We start from the raw sequence: 15,534 nt of genomic DNA, 5'->3' as shown, positions 1-15,534 counted from the left end.
TCTTGGGGCTTGCAGAATCAAGGGATATGGGTACAAAGGGGACTGCAGGTGCCATCATCTTGAGCAAAACACAAATTGTAATTGTAACACAAATGAGTAATGAGGAAGGGTTAGTTAGCAGTCTTGTTGTGCGAGGCCCCTTTGGCAAGAGTGACCATAATATGGTTGAGTTCTTCATTAGGATGGAGAGTGACATCGTTAATTCATAAACAAGGGTTCCGAACTTTAAGAAAGGTAACTTTGAGGGTATGAGACGTGAATTGGCCAAGATAGACTGGCAATTGATTCTTAAAGGGTGAGATGGAGGTACTGAGTGAAATCCAGGTTAGCCGGGAAGTGGTGTTAGGTAAATTGAATGGATTAAAGGCCGATAAATCCCCAGGGCCAGATAGGCTGCATCCCAGAGTACTTAAGGAAGTAGCTCCAGAAATAGTGGATGCATTAGTGATCATTTTTCAAAACTCTTTAGATTCTGAAGTAGTTCCTGAGGATTGGAGGGTAGCCAATGTAACCCCACTTTTTAAAAAGGGAGGGAGAGAGAAAACGGGGAATTACAGACCAGTTAGTCTAACATTGGTAGTGGGGAAACTGCTAGAATCAGTTATTAAAGGTGGGATAGCAGCACATTTGGAAAGTGGTGAAATCATTGGACAAAATCAGCATGGATTTATGAAAGGTAAATCATGTCTGACGAATCTTATAGAATTTTTCGAGGATGTAACTAGTAGAGTGGATAAGGGAGAACCAGTGGATGTGTTATATCTGGACTTTCAGAAGGCATTCGACAAGGTCCCACATAAGAGATTAGTATACAAACTTAAAGCACACGGTATTGGGGGTTCAGTATTGATGTGGATAGAGAACTGGCTGGCAGACACGAAGCAAATAGTAGGAGTGAACCGGTCCTTTTCACAATGGCAGGCAGTGACTAGTGGGGTACCGCAAGGCTCAGTTCTGGGACCCCAGCTATTTACGATATATATATTAATGATTTGGACGAGGGAATTGAATGCAACATCTCCAAGTTTGCGGATGACACGAAGCTGGGAGGTAGTGTTAGCTGTGTACATTGGCAATATATGCGGAGCAAGTTTTCCCAGAGGGTGGTGAGTGTCTGGAACGCAGTGCCAGGGGTGATGGTGGAGGCAGATACGATAGTGCTGTTTATGAGGCTTTTAGATAGGCAGGTCGGGATGCAGGAAATGGAATGATATGGATTGCAATTCTGGAATCGATATGGGTAGAGCTGCGAAACACTAAGGGGCAGAAAACGCTAGAGGGGGTTGTGTACAGGCCACCTAACAGCAGTAGTGGAGTTGGGGATGGCATCAAACAGGAAATTAGAAATGCATGCAACAAAGGTAAAACAGTTATAATGGGTGACTTTAATCTACATAGAGATTGGGTGAATCAAAATTGGCAAGGGTACTGTGGAAGAGGATGTCTTGGAATGTATGCGGGATAGTTTTCTAAACCAACATGTAGAGGAACCAACGAGAGAGCAGGCTATTCTGGGTATTGAGTAATGAGGAAGGATTAGTTAGCAGTCTTGTTGTGCGTGGCCCCTTGGGTAAGAGTGACCATAATATGGTTGAGCTCTTCATTAGGATGGATAGTGACATTGTTAATTCAGAAACAAGGGTCCTGAACTTAAAGAAAGGTAACTTTGAGGGTATGAGATGTGAATTGGCCAAGATAGACTGGCAATTGATTCTTAAAGGGTTGACGGTGGATATGCAATGGAAGGCATTTAAAAACTGCATGGGTGAACTACAACAATTGTTCATCCCAGTTTGGCAAAAGAATAAATCAGGGAAGGTAGTAAATCCATGGATAACAAGGGAAATCAGGGATAGTATCAAAACAAAAGATGAATCATACAAATTAGGCAGAAAAAGCAGCCTACCAGAGGACTGGGAGAAATTCAGTCCAGCAGAGGAGGCAAAGGGTTTAATTAGGAAAGGGAAAATAGATTATGAATGAAAACTGGCAGGGAACATAAAAACTGACTGCAAATGTTTTTATAGACATGTGAATAGAAAAAGTTTATTTAACACAAATGTAGGTCCCTTGTAGTCAGAAACAGGTGAATTGATCATGGGGAACAAGGACGGCAGACCAATTGAATAACTACTTTGGTTCTGTCTTCACTAAGGAAGACATAAATAATCTGCCGGAAATAGCAGGGGACCGGGGGTCAAATGAGATGGAGGAACTGAGTGAAATCCAGGTTAGCCGGGAAGTGGTGTTAGGTAAATTGAATGGATTAAAGGCCGATTAATCCCCAGGGTCAGATAGGCTGCATCCCAAAGTACTTAAGGAAGTAGCTCCAGAAATAGTGGATGCATTAGTGATAATTTTTCAAAACTCTTTAGATTCTGGAGTAGTTCCTGAGGATTGGAGTGTAGCTAATTTAACCTCACTTTTTAAAAAGGGAGGGAGGGAGAGAGAAAACCAGGAATTACAGACCAGTTAGTCTAATGTCGGTAGTGGGGAAAATGCTAGAGTCAGTTATTAAAGATGGGATAGCAGCACATTGAGAAAGTGGTGAAATCATTGGACAAAGTCAGCATGGATTTATGAAAGGTAAATCATGTCTGACGAATCTTATAGAATGGATTAGTAGTGGATAAGGAGAACCAGTGGATGTGTTATATCTGGACTTTCAGAAGGCTTTCGACAAGGTCCTACATAAGAGAATAGTATACAAATTTAAAGCACACGGTATTGGGGGTTCAGTATTGATGTGGATAGAGAGCTGGTTGGCAGACAGGAAGCAAAGAGTAGGAGTAAACGGGTCATTTTCACAATGGCAAGGCTCAGTGCTGGGACCCCAGCTATTTACAATATGCATTAATGATTTGGATGAGGGAATTGAATGCAACATCTCCATGTTTGCGGATGACATGAAGCTGGGGGGCAGTGTTAGCTGTGAGGAGGATGCTAGGAGGCTGCAAGGTGACTTGGATAGGCTGGGTGAGTGGCAAATGCATGGCAGATGCAGTATAATGTGGATAAATTAGAGGTTATCCACTTTGGTGGCAAAAACAGGAAAGTAAACTGTTATCTGAATGGTGGCCAATTAGGAAAAGGGGAGATGCAACGAGACCTGGGTGTCATGGTACACCAGTCATTGAAAGTAGACATGCAGGTGCAGCAGGCAGTGAAGAAAGCGAATGGTATGCTAGCATTCATAGCAAAAGGATTTGAGTATAGGAGCAGGGAGGTTCTATTGCAGTTGTACAGGGTCTTGGTGAGACCACACCTGGAGTATTGCGTACAGTTTTGGTCTCCTAATCTGAGGAAAGACATTCTTGCCATTGAGGGAGTACAGAGAAGGTTCACCAGACTGATTCCTGGGATGTCAGGACTTTCATATGAAGAAAGACTGGATAGACTAGGCTTGTACTCGGTAGAATTTAGAAGATTGAGGAAGGATCTTATAGAAAATTACAAAATTCTTAAGGGGTTGGACAGGCTAGATGCAGGAAGATTGTTCCCGATGTTGGGGAAGTCCAGAACAAGGGGTCACAGTTTAAGGATAAGGGGGAAATCTTTTAGGACCAAGATGAGAAAAACATTTTTCACACAGAGAGTGGTGAATCTCTGGAATTCTCTGCCACAGAAGGTAGTTGAGGCCAGTTCATTCGCTATATTTAAGAGGGAGTTAGATGTGGCCCTTGTGGCTAAAGGGATCAGGGGGTATGGAGAGAAGGCAGGTACAGGTTACTGAGTTGGATGATCAGCCATGATCATATTGAATGGTGGTGCATGCTCGAAGGGCCGAATGGCCTACTCCTGCACATATTTTCTAAGTTTCTACAACCAGGCAGATACCATTTGGTCTTGACATCATGTTTAGCTCAGGCATCTTGGGCAGAAGGGCCTGTTAATGTGCTATACTATGTCAGGCAGCAACTGTGGAGGATAGGCACAAAATGCTGGAGTAACTCAGCGGGACAGGCAGTATCTCTGGGGAGAAGGAATGGGTGCCGTTTCCAGTCGGGACACTTCCGAAATAGATAGGTGACTTTATGGGTCAGGACATTTCATCTGTGGATTGTCCTTCATTGCACTGTATAATTTTTTGGGGGGAGGGGGTGTGTGGTTTGCACTAATTTTATGGTTATTAATTTATTTAATAAAAACAAATTAGATATGATGTGCGTGATTTGCAATAATGGAACTGCGTTTTATTACACAAATGCAGCAAGCATGGATTGTATTGCTCCCACGTCGCGACATACAAACTAAACTCTTTCTTAACTAAAATCCAATCCAGCTGTGAGCTAAAACATAGGCGTCGCCCCTCGAGTTCTGTCGCTGAAGGTCATCCCGCCGCCGTTACGTGCTAGGAGACATCTAGAGGGTGGAGGAACAGCGAGGGGCAAGGGGGTGTACATAGAGAAAGAAGGGAGGAGCAAGGAAGACGGGAGCGGAGAGGAGAGGGAATAGCATTGAGGAATAGCATTGAGAAGGACAGAGCAGAGGGATAGAGGTATAGCATTGAGACACAGAGAAGAACAGAGGGAAGACGGAGTGGGAAGGAGAGACGAAGAGGGGAGATCCTAGCAAGGCAGGAAAATAGGAGGGAAGAACAGAGAAGAACATAAGAGAAGAGGGCAGAGAAAACAGCGAGGAGATAGCAGAACAGCAGAGAGTGGAAGAGGATAGAGGAGAGCGAGGAACAGCAGAGAGGAAGAGTGGAGAGGGGAAGAGCAGAGAGAAGGAGAGTGAGGGACAGCAGAGAAGAGAGCCGATACAAGGATCCGCTGTAATCCCACGCTAGAGATGGCGGCTCACCGGCTGGTGTTGATCAGACACGGGGAGAGCACTTGGAACGAGGAGAACCGCTTCTGCGGCTGGTTCGATGCCGACCTGTCCCAGACGGGGACGCGGGAGGCGAGCAGGGGTGGCGAGGCTCTGAGCGACGCCGGCTACCAGTTCGACCTGTGCTACACGTCGGTGCTGAAGAGGGCCATCCGCACCCTGTGGGCCGTGCTGGAGGGGCTGGACCAGATGTGGCTGCCTGTGGTGAAGAGCTGGCGGCTCAACGAGAGGCACTACGGAGGACTGACCGGCCTCAACAAGGCGGAGACCGCGGCCAAACACGGGGAGCAGCAGGTCAAGATCTGGAGGAGATCCTTCGATGTTCCCCCTCCTCCCATGGAAGCCGACCACGACTACTATGCCATCATCAGCAAGGTCAAATACATACGCACCTCACTAGAAATATATCTATGTTCAATAATCAATGCATACTAACAAATTACATTGATTTAAAAAACAAAACAATTACCAGATTTTTTCTTATCAAATATTAAACATCATTAAACAATATGTCTGCATTATATTCGCCGAGTTTAGTAAAATGCGTCACCTATATTCAGTTATGCCCATGCAATAATCTGCATAACAATTTGCATTGATTTTTTTAATCAATTCTTAGATTTTATCCATATCAAATATTAAACATAGTAGCATCTAAAACCATATTTCTGCATGATAAAACGCATCACATATCCAGTTGTATCCATACAATAGTCTGTGCATAAAATTTATTTTTTAATCAATGATTAGATTTTATCCATGTCAACTATTTAATCATAATAACATCTAAAATAATATTTCTCGCATTACATTTGCGCAGTTAAGTAAAATGCGCCACCTACACTCAGTTGACTTAACTGTGCATAATTTAATTATTGTACATGAAAGATAATAGTTCAATTGCACTTTGGGTGTTGGTCAATTCATTAAGCTGCTTGTGCATGCTAAATGGTGTTTGATTGAATTGTTATCTTTAATGTATAACAATTACATTTGCACAGTTAAGTAAAATGCATCACTAATATTCAGTTATATCCCATAAGAATTGAATTTTTTAACATTGGTTTACTCTGGATGCTGGTCACATTAAATTGTTGGTAGACACAAAATGCTGGAGTTACTCAGCGGCTCAGGCAGTATCTCTGGAGAGAAGGAATGGGTGACGTTGCGAGTCGACACCCTTCTTCAGACTGATCAGCGGGTCAGGCAGCATCATGGAGTTGAGACATAACGAGTTCTGATGTCCAGCATCATCTGCTTACGCTGACTTTACCGATGAAGCTCTTTTTCACTGATCAGTCTGAAGAAGGAACTCGATCTGAAACGTCACCCGTTCATTCTCTCCAGAGATGCTGCCCGACCCGCTTAGTTACGCCAGCATTTTGTGTCTACTTTCGATTTAAAACAGCATCTGCAGTTCTTTCCTAATATTAAATTGTTCATGTATATGGATAAACGTTGTTTTATTTAATTGATACCTTTCATATACAACAATGATGCATGCACAGTTGTAAAATGCAGTAGTTATATCATATAGCATTGCAATTTTAAAAAATGCATAATTTCCATAGCATTGTAATTTAAAAAAAATGATCTACTCTGGATGCTGGTAATATTAAATTGTGCACGCACATGTAGAAATATTGCTGTATTAAATTGATATATTTCATGTACAACAATTATATATGCACAGTTAAGTAAAATACAGTAGTTATATCACAGCATTGCAATTTTTTTAAATTGAACTACTCTGGATATTAATAACATTAAATTGTGCATGTACATGAAGATAATATTGCTTTATTGATAATTTTCAATCCAATCAATAAATTAATATTTCTGCGTGCGCAGCACAATTAAGTAAAATGCATCAGTTATTTCCCGCAATTTAATCAAAAATGATTTGCTTGTACTCTGGATGCTGGTAATATTAAGCTGTGCATGCATTAAATGTATAGGTTAGATTCATAATTATGGATCCACATCAATTTTAATTAAACATAATTATTTTGTTAGTGTGTTAAATCAGTAAATTAATGCAGAAAAAGTGGTACAAAATAAATAGAGGTGGCACAATGGTGCAGCGGTAGAGTTGCTGCTTTACAGGGCCAGAGGCCCAGCTTCAATCCTGACTACGGGTGCTGGCCTCTTCAGAGATGCTGCCTGATCCGCTGCGTTATTACAGGACCTTGTGTCTATCTCCTGCATTTAGAGGTGTCCGCTTGCATCATAATAAGCAAGAGAATCAATGTTCATGCATCAGAGAGCACCTTCACTCAAATATCAATCAAACGTAAGCGTGAATTGTTCAGTACCTCCGTGTATGTATTAACCTGTAAATTATAAACAGACACTGTATTGCAGAAACAGTTTGATATAGCAAAACACACGAGGGGTGATCTTATTGAGGTTACAAAATCATGAGAGGAAAAGATCGGGTATATGCACAGAATTTTGCCCAGAGTTGGGGAATTGAGAACCAGAGGATATAGTTTTAAGGTGAGAGGGAAAAGAATTATTAGGAACCTGAGGGGTAACTTTTTTACACAAAGGGTGGCGGGTACATGGAACATGCTGCTGGATGAAGTAGTTGAGGCTGGAATTATCATTATATTTAAGAGACATTTGGACAGGTATATGGAATGAATAGGTTTAGACTTAGAGGGATATGAGCCATGTGCGGGCAGGTAGGACAAGCATAGATGGGGCATGTTGGTCGGCATGGGCAAGCTGGGTCGAATAACTCTATGACTCCATGAGTCAGGCAGTATCCGTGGAAGGATTGGACAAAGATGCTGTTTCGAGTTGGGACCCTTCTTCAGACAGATTCTTCTTCAGACTGATCAGTCTGAAGAAGGTCCTGACTTGAAACTTTACAAGTCCATTCCCTCCATAGATGCTGCCTGAGCCACTGAGTTCCTGCAGCACTTTGTATTTTGCTCATGATTCCAGCAGCTGCAGGTCCTTGTGTCCCCATCCACAGATTTATCCACACTATTTATGTACATGCATGAAAACAACAATGAGGTTTCATCTTCATAGCCTCAACATCACCCTCCCATGGGCACAGGATATAGTCTTAGGGTTAGGTGGGAAAATAGATTCTTAAATATACAGAAACAAATAGTTTGATAGTTAGTTTATTGTCACGTGTACCAGGTACAGTGAAAAGGTTTTTGGTTGCGTGCTATCCAGTCAGTGAAAAGACTATATGATTACAATTAGGCCATCCACAGTGTAAAAAATACAAGATAAAGGATATAGCATTTAGCACAAAATACGTTCAGTAAAGTCTGCTAAAAGAAAGTCCGAGGGTCTCCAATAAGGCAGATCGTCCACTCTCTAGTTGATAGGATGGTTCAGTTGCCTGATAACAGCTGGGAGGAAACTGTCGCTGAATGTGGAGGTGTGCGTTTTCACACTTCTGTACCTCTTGCATGATGGGAGAAGGAAGAAGAGGGAGTGACCGGGGTGAGTGTTCCTTGATTATGTTGGTGGACTTGCCGAGATAGCGTGAAAAAGGATCAAACACACTGATGTGGCCCCTAGGGGTAAAAGATCGAGACAGCAAGTGTAATAGAAACATAGAAACATAGAAATTAGGTGCAGGAGTAGGCCATTCGGCCCTTCGAGCCTGCACCGCCATTTAATATGATCATGGCTGATCATCCAACTCAGTATCCCGTACCTGCCTTTTCTCCATACCCTCTGATCCCCTTGGCCATAAGGGCCACATCTAACTCCCTCTTAAATATAGCCAATGAACTGGCCTCAACTACCCGCTGTGGCAGAGAGTTCCAGAGATTCACCACTCTCTGTGTGAAAAAAGTTTCTTCTCATCTCAGTTTTAAAGGATTTCCCCCTTATCCTTAAGCTGTGACCCCTTGTCCTGGACTTCCCCAACATCGGGAACAATCTTCCTGCATCTAGCCTGTCCAACCCCTTAAGAGTTTTGTAAGTTTCTATAAGATCCCCTCTCAATCTCTCCTAAACTCTAGAGAGTATAAACCAAGTCTATCCAGTCTTTCTTCATAAGACAGTCCTGACATCCCAGGAATCAGTCTGGTGAACCTTCTCTGCACTCCCTCTATGGCAATAATGTCCTTCCTCAGATTTGGAGACCAAAACTGCACGCAATACTCCAGGTGTGGTCTCACCAAGACCCTATACAACTGCTTCATGAATCATGAATCATGAATCATGAGCAAGACCCTATACAACGTAATAGAGCTTCATCGGTAAAGCCAGCCTAAGCAGATGATGCTGGACATCAGAACTCGTATGTCTCAACTCCTTAACCTCCATGATCATCTCCTCAGTAAAGACGGATGAGGAATCATCTAATATATCCCACGTCTTCTCTCTGTGTTATGGTGATACAGTGTTAAGAAAACTGCAGATACTGGAATCTTGAGGAAAAACACAAAGTGCTGGAGTAACTCAGCGGATCAGGCAGCATTTCTGGAGGACGTACGGATGACATTTCCAATCAAGATACTTCTTGATACCACTCTGAAGATGGGTCTCGGCCCGAAACGTCACCCATTCCTTCTCTCCAGAGATGCTGCCTGTCCCGCTGAGTTACTTCAGCTTTTTGCGTCTATCTTCGGTTTAAACCAGCATCTGCAGTTCCATCTTACAGAAGATACTTCTTCAGGCTGATTCTAGAGGAGGGAAATAAATCTGGATGAGAGGAGAGGCAGGACAAAGCATGGCAGGTAATAGGTGGATAGACAAATTAGTAGAGTAACTCAGCGGGTCAGGCAGCACCTCTGGACAAAATGGATGTGTGATGATTTGGATTGGGAACAGTCTTCGGACTGTTGTAGTAGATGGTAATAGGCGGACAGGGATGAGGGGTTTTGATAGGCAAAAAGACACAAATATTGGAGTAATTTAGCTGGTCAGGCATCATCCCTGGATAAAATGGACAGATGATGTTTTGGGTTGGGAACCTTCTTCAGACTGATGTGATTGATGGTAATAGGTGGATATAGATTGGGGGGGGGTGATCTGCAAACAATACAAAGCGCTGAAGTAATTCAGCAGGTCAGGCAGCATCTCTGGAGAACATTGATAGGTGACGTTTCGGGGCAAGACTGTGGTGCTGTCCAAGGTGCTGAATACAGAATATCTCATGACGCTAAAGTTTTCCGCTTGATCAAAAAGTAAATCAGGAAAGGTACAGCAATAACGTGCCCGAACCTTGCGTGGTTCTCGAGTCTGAAGTTGTGTCTGAACTTGAGACTGAAGTAATGTGTGTTCTTTCAGGACCGTCGCTACACTGACCTGTCGGAGGAGCAGTTGCCTTCCTGCGAGAGTCTGAAGGACACCATTGCCCGTGCCCTGCCCTTCTGGGAGGAGGAGATCGTGCCGCAGATTAAAGCCGGGAAGCGGGTGCTGATCGCAGCTCACGGCAACAGCCTGAGAGGAATCGTCAAACACCTGGAAGGTGAGTCACGGAGTCGTATAGTGCGACAGGCTCTTCGGCCCAACCACTCCATACTGGCCAACATGTCCCATCTAAGCCAGACCCACCTGCCTGCGTTTGGGTCATATTCCCCTAAACCTTTCCTAACCATGTACCTGTCCAAGTGTCTTTTAAATGCTGACAAAACACTCAGCAGATCAGACGGCATCTTTGGAGAACATGGATAGGTGGCGCTATGGTAACCCTTCTTCAGACTGATTATAAGGTTTCAACCCAAAACATCGCCTTTCCATGTTCTCCAGATGAAGGCCAGTATACCAAAAGCCTTCTTGATCATCCTATCTACCTGTGACGCCACTTACAGGGAACAGTGTACCTGCTCGACAACACTTTCAGGGCCCTAGTTTGACTTCCCAAAAATGCAGGGCTTCACACTGGTCCTGGTGCGGTTCTGCACATTGACACATTTTTGCTTACAATTAACTAGCGTTGATGGGTGATCGATGGTTGGCGAGGACATACTACGTCTGTGCTGTATCTCTAAACTAAACTAAGACCATTTATAGTGCATTGAGTGTATGGGTGTTGGATTACAACAAGGACATATTCTCCTTGGAGGAATGCACGATTAGATTAAAGAATTATTTAATGAGGATATAAATTGCCTTAAGTCTAGAAGATTAAGCAGTGATCCACCTGAGGTCCTTTGAGGTAACTGAATGATTCAAAAGACATAGACAAATTATTTCCTCTGTGGAGTTTCTTCTAGGGCAAGACTGCATCAGCCTGATGTCAGGAGCAATTCCCGGTGCAAAAAATAACATTGAAAATCTATAACTTTCTCCATGTGAAAAGTTCTTAAAGCTCTTTGTAGTTTGCGAGTTGCCGCATTCTTTTCAACCCTTATTCAAGGCCACTGTGCTGGGGACACAAAATGCTGGAGTAACTCAGGTAGCGTAGTGGCGCAGCGGTCGATCCAGGTTGGATCCTGTCTAAAAGTGCTGTCCGTACGGAGTTTGTACGTTCTCCCTGTGACCACGTGTGTTTTCTCTGGATGCTCCAGTTTCCTCGAGCACTCCAAATATGTACAGGATTTATAAGTTAATTGGCTACGGTAAAATTATAAATTGTTTCTAGTGTGTATGATAGTGCTAATATACGGGGTGATCGCTGGTTGGCGTGGACTCAGTTGGCCGAAGGACTGTTTCCACACTCTATCCGTATAGACAGCATCCATAGTCAGGGTCGAACCCGGGTTTCTGGCACTGTGATGCAGCAACCGCTGCTCTACCGCTGCGCCACCTATGGGACATTTTGAATGCGTGGGGCCGAATGGACTGTTTCCATGCTGTAAGGCTCTATGGCAGGTTTGGGAAGGTGAATGGAGGGTTGTTCCTGATGCCGTGGTCTTTCCCTTTGATCTGCAGGCATGTCCGAGGAAGCCATCATGGAGCTGAACCTTCCGACGGGAATCCCCATCATGTACGAGCTCGACAAGAACCTGAAGCCAGTCAAGCCCATGCAGTTCCTGGGAGATGAGGAGACAGTGCAGGCAGCCATGGCTGCCGTAGCAGCCCAGGGCAAAGCTAAGAAATGAAGCTCGGCACAGAGAGAGCTGTGTAGAAAGATCAGTAGAAACCCACCGTATAGCTTCTCAAAAATATTCCATAAATGGTTCTGCAAAACCATGAGACCACATAGCTCCTTTGTTTTAGAACACAAAGTGCTGGAGTAATTTGGCGGGTCAGGCAGCACCTCTGGAGGACATGCATAGGCAATGTTTTGGGTCAGGACCTATCTTCAGAGTCTGAAGTACACAGATGATAGTGGAGGCCAAGTCATTGGGTATTTCTAAAGCAGATGTTGGCAGGTTATTGATTAGGAAAGGCGTCAAAGGTTATGGGGAGGGCAGGAAAATGGATCAGCCATGATCGAATGGCAGAGCAGACTCGATGGGCTGAATTGCCTAATTTTGCTCCAATGGTCTTATGGTAATGGATCGTATACTCCAAAGATGTTGCCTGACCCGCTTCATTATCCCAGTATTTTGTGTTTTATGCAAGACTCCAGCATCTGCAGTTTCTTGTGCCTAGTTCACAGTTGTATTGTCGAATCACCATATCCAGTGTTTGGTGAGCTGGCTTGATGTGTCCTCTATGCCCTTTTCCATGTCTTCTCTCTCTAATTTTGTCTTCTCCTCTTTGTCCTCCCTTCTCCTTTGTCTGTTGGAGCATGTGACCTGACAGGTATATAAAATTATGAGAGGCATAGATAGGGTAGACTGTCTAAACCTTTTTCCCAACATGGAAACAAATCAAATATTAGAGGGCACAGCTTTAAGGTGAGAGGGGCAAAATTTTAAGGAGATGCGTGGGGCAGAGGGAGATAGGTGCTTGGAACGCACTGCCAGGGGTGGTCATGAAGGCAGATACGGTAATGGTGTTTAAGAAGTTTTATACGTACAAAAAATGATCACAAGCTGCACTGAACTTAGAAACATAGAAACATAGAAAATAGGTGCAGAAGTAAGCCATTCGGCCCTTCGAGCCTGCACCGCCATTAGTATGTACAGGCTTGGCCATGTTAATTGTTGGGGCATAAGAACACTTTGGATCAAGATGATGCATCAAGATCGCCAACGAGATCATTAGTCCCGTTCACCTTGACAAGGGAAGAGTAGAGTTGGCACCCGTGCATCGGCGAGAGATGGTGCTGGGGCTTTGACATTGTCCTGCATGAGGTGGGGAATGTTCATCTGTGCTTCTTGGGGCGGCACAGTGGCGCAGCAGTAGAGTTGCTGCCTTGCAGCACAGATACCCAGGTTTGATCTGGACTACAGGCGCTGCGTGTACAGAGTTTGTACGTTTTCCCTGTGGGTTTTGTCCAGGTTTTCCAGTTTCCTCCCACACTCCAAAGATGTGCTGATTTGTTGGTTAATTGGCTTAGGTAAAAATTGTCTCTAGTGTGTAGGATAATGCTAGCGTTTGGGGTGATTGCTGGTCGGCACAAACTCGTTGGGCCGAATGGCATGTTTCTGTGCTGCATCTCTAAAGTCTGGTTGCATCTCCTGCTGTAGCTGACTAGGCCTATCTGTGACAGTCAGTCCCTCAAAGTCAAAGTCAAAGGTGAAGTTGTCTCTGGCCATTGGATTGGGGAGTGAGTTGCTGTTGGGGTTGACCATTTTGTGGCGTCGGCGCCTGGCCTCATGTACGGAATTTGCATGCTCTATCTGTGACCGCGTGGATTTCCTCCTCATGCTCTGTTTTCCTTCCACATCCCAAAGACGTGCAGGTTTGTAGGTTAATTACCTTCTGCAAATTGTTCCTAGTGTGTAGAATAGAACGAGTGTAGTGACTGTTGGTCAGCGAGGACTCGGTGGGCCGAAGGGCCTATTTCCACACTGTATCTCTAAAAAAAATTAAAACAAATCTGGGATTTTTGCTTGTGTACAGCAATACTTCACTGAACTATATGCAAAAAATAATTTCACTGTACCTGTTCACGTGATAATAAAGAACCATTGTGGACAGGTTACCTGGCTCCGCGGCGGGCGAGCAGGACCTGCTATCGGGGGATAAGCACGGCACCAGTCTGCCACGCGGCACCACCTATCACCTGCCACGTTTTGTCCTGCCCCTCCTCTCTTCCAGCTTTCTTCCTGCCTTCCCTCCCCCCGCCGCAGTCAGTCTGAAGAAGGGTCCCGAACCAAAACGTCACCTTTCCATGTTCTCAAGAAAAACTCCCTGACCTGCTGAGTTACTCCAGCGCTTTGTGTCTTTTTTGTAAACCAGCATCTGCAGTTCCTCGTGTCTCCATATGACACTGCAAATGTGTTGGGTGAAGTTTACAGAGATTTTGCTGGTGGTACCAAGGAATTCCACAAATTCACAACCCTCTGGGTGAAAAAGTTTTTCTTCATCTCAGTTCTAAATGGCCTACCCCTTATTCTTAAACTGTGTCCCCTGGTTCCGAAATCAAAGGTGTCTGAGCGGCATGGTGGCGCAGCAGTAGAGTTGCTGCCTTATAGCGCCAGAGACCCGGGTTCAATCCTGACTACGGGTGCTGTCTGTATGGAGTTACATGTTCTTCACCGTGACCGCGTGCATTTCCTCCAAGATCTTCGGTTTCCTCCCGCACTCCAAAGATGTACAGATATGTAGGTTAATTGGCTTGGTATAAGTGTAAATTATCCCTTCTGCAGGATAGTGTCCCTAAGGAATAGGAGTAGCATTTGGCCATTCGGCCCATCAAGTCTACACCGCCATTCCTTCGTGGCTGATTTATCTCTCCCTCCTAACCCCATTCTCGTACTTTTGCCCCATAACCTCTGACACCCGTACTAATCAAGAATCTATCTATCTCTGCCTTAAAAATATCCACTGGTCGGCGCTGACTCGGTGCCGAAGGGCCCGTTTCCGCGTTGTATCTCTAAATGAAACAATTAACACATTGGGGTGAAGATAGACACAAAATACTGGAGTAACTCAGCGGGACAGGCAGCATCTCTGGAGAGAAGGAATAGGCAACGTCTCGGGTCGAGACCCTTCTTCAGACGTGATTGGTGGAACCTACAACCTTCCCGAAGCCTATTGGGCACGTGTGGGCGTCAGCACGCATCTGATTGGACGACGCATACACAGTCTGCCTGTTAATTGGACGAGGCTGGAGGAGTCGGGGAGAGTCCGACGAAGCTGATTGGAGGAGGCTGGTAAACCAGGCGGACCTGATTGGGGGGGGGCGGGGAGAGACAGACGCAGTTGATTGGTATAAGCAAAGATCCTATCTTTGGGTATAAGCAAAGAACTTATAGCAAAGCTCTGCTATAAGATCTTTGGGTATAAGTGTAAATTATCCCTTCTGCAGGATAGTGTCCCTAAGGAATAGGAGTAGCATTTGGGCGGAGAATTGCAAGCAGCTAATTGGAGGAGGCAGGAGAGGCAGGCGTCGTTGATTCGTCGTTGATTGGAGGACGGCGTTGGGCATTCAGACGCAGCTGATTGGAGGAGGCGATAGAGTCACGTGAAGCTGCCGGCGGGGCACGAGCGGAGTTCGCTTACTTTTCAAACTTGCCCCGAGGAGGAGGAACAGTGTCCGCGAGCGCGGCCGCGGGGAGGAGGGGGAACAGTGTCCGTGAGCGCGCGGCCGCGGGGAGGAGGGGGAGCAGTGTCCGCGAGCGCGCGGCCGCGGGGAGGAGGGGGAGCAGTGTCCGCGAGCGCGCGGCCGCGGGGAGGAGGGGGAGCAGTGTCCGCGAGCGCGGCCGCGGGCATTGTCAC

At 45.1% G+C, this 15,534-nt stretch overlaps 1 protein-coding gene across 1 annotated transcript; it reads left to right on the top strand.

Annotated features, from left to right (window-relative positions):
- The first annotated feature begins 4,467 nt into the window (after positions 1-4,467).
- Positions 4,468-13,725, top strand: pgam1b (phosphoglycerate mutase 1b). Its single transcript, XM_055647060.1, has 3 exons — positions 4,468-5,205; positions 10,102-10,282; positions 11,689-13,725. Exons 1-3 carry the CDS (start codon positions 4,792-4,794, stop codon positions 11,856-11,858), a joined length of 765 nt encoding a protein of 254 aa, XP_055503035.1. The 5' UTR covers positions 4,468-4,791; the 3' UTR covers positions 11,859-13,725.
- Positions 13,726-15,534: the final 1,809 nt, after the last annotated feature.

The sequence above is a fragment of the Leucoraja erinacea genome, chromosome 15 (assembly GCF_028641065.1).
Source record: "Leucoraja erinacea ecotype New England chromosome 15, Leri_hhj_1, whole genome shotgun sequence".
Taxonomy (NCBI): Eukaryota; Metazoa; Chordata; class Chondrichthyes; order Rajiformes; family Rajidae; genus Leucoraja; species Leucoraja erinaceus.
Note: the sequence above shows the minus strand (reverse complement) of the source record. Positions and strands in the feature narration are given on the sequence as shown.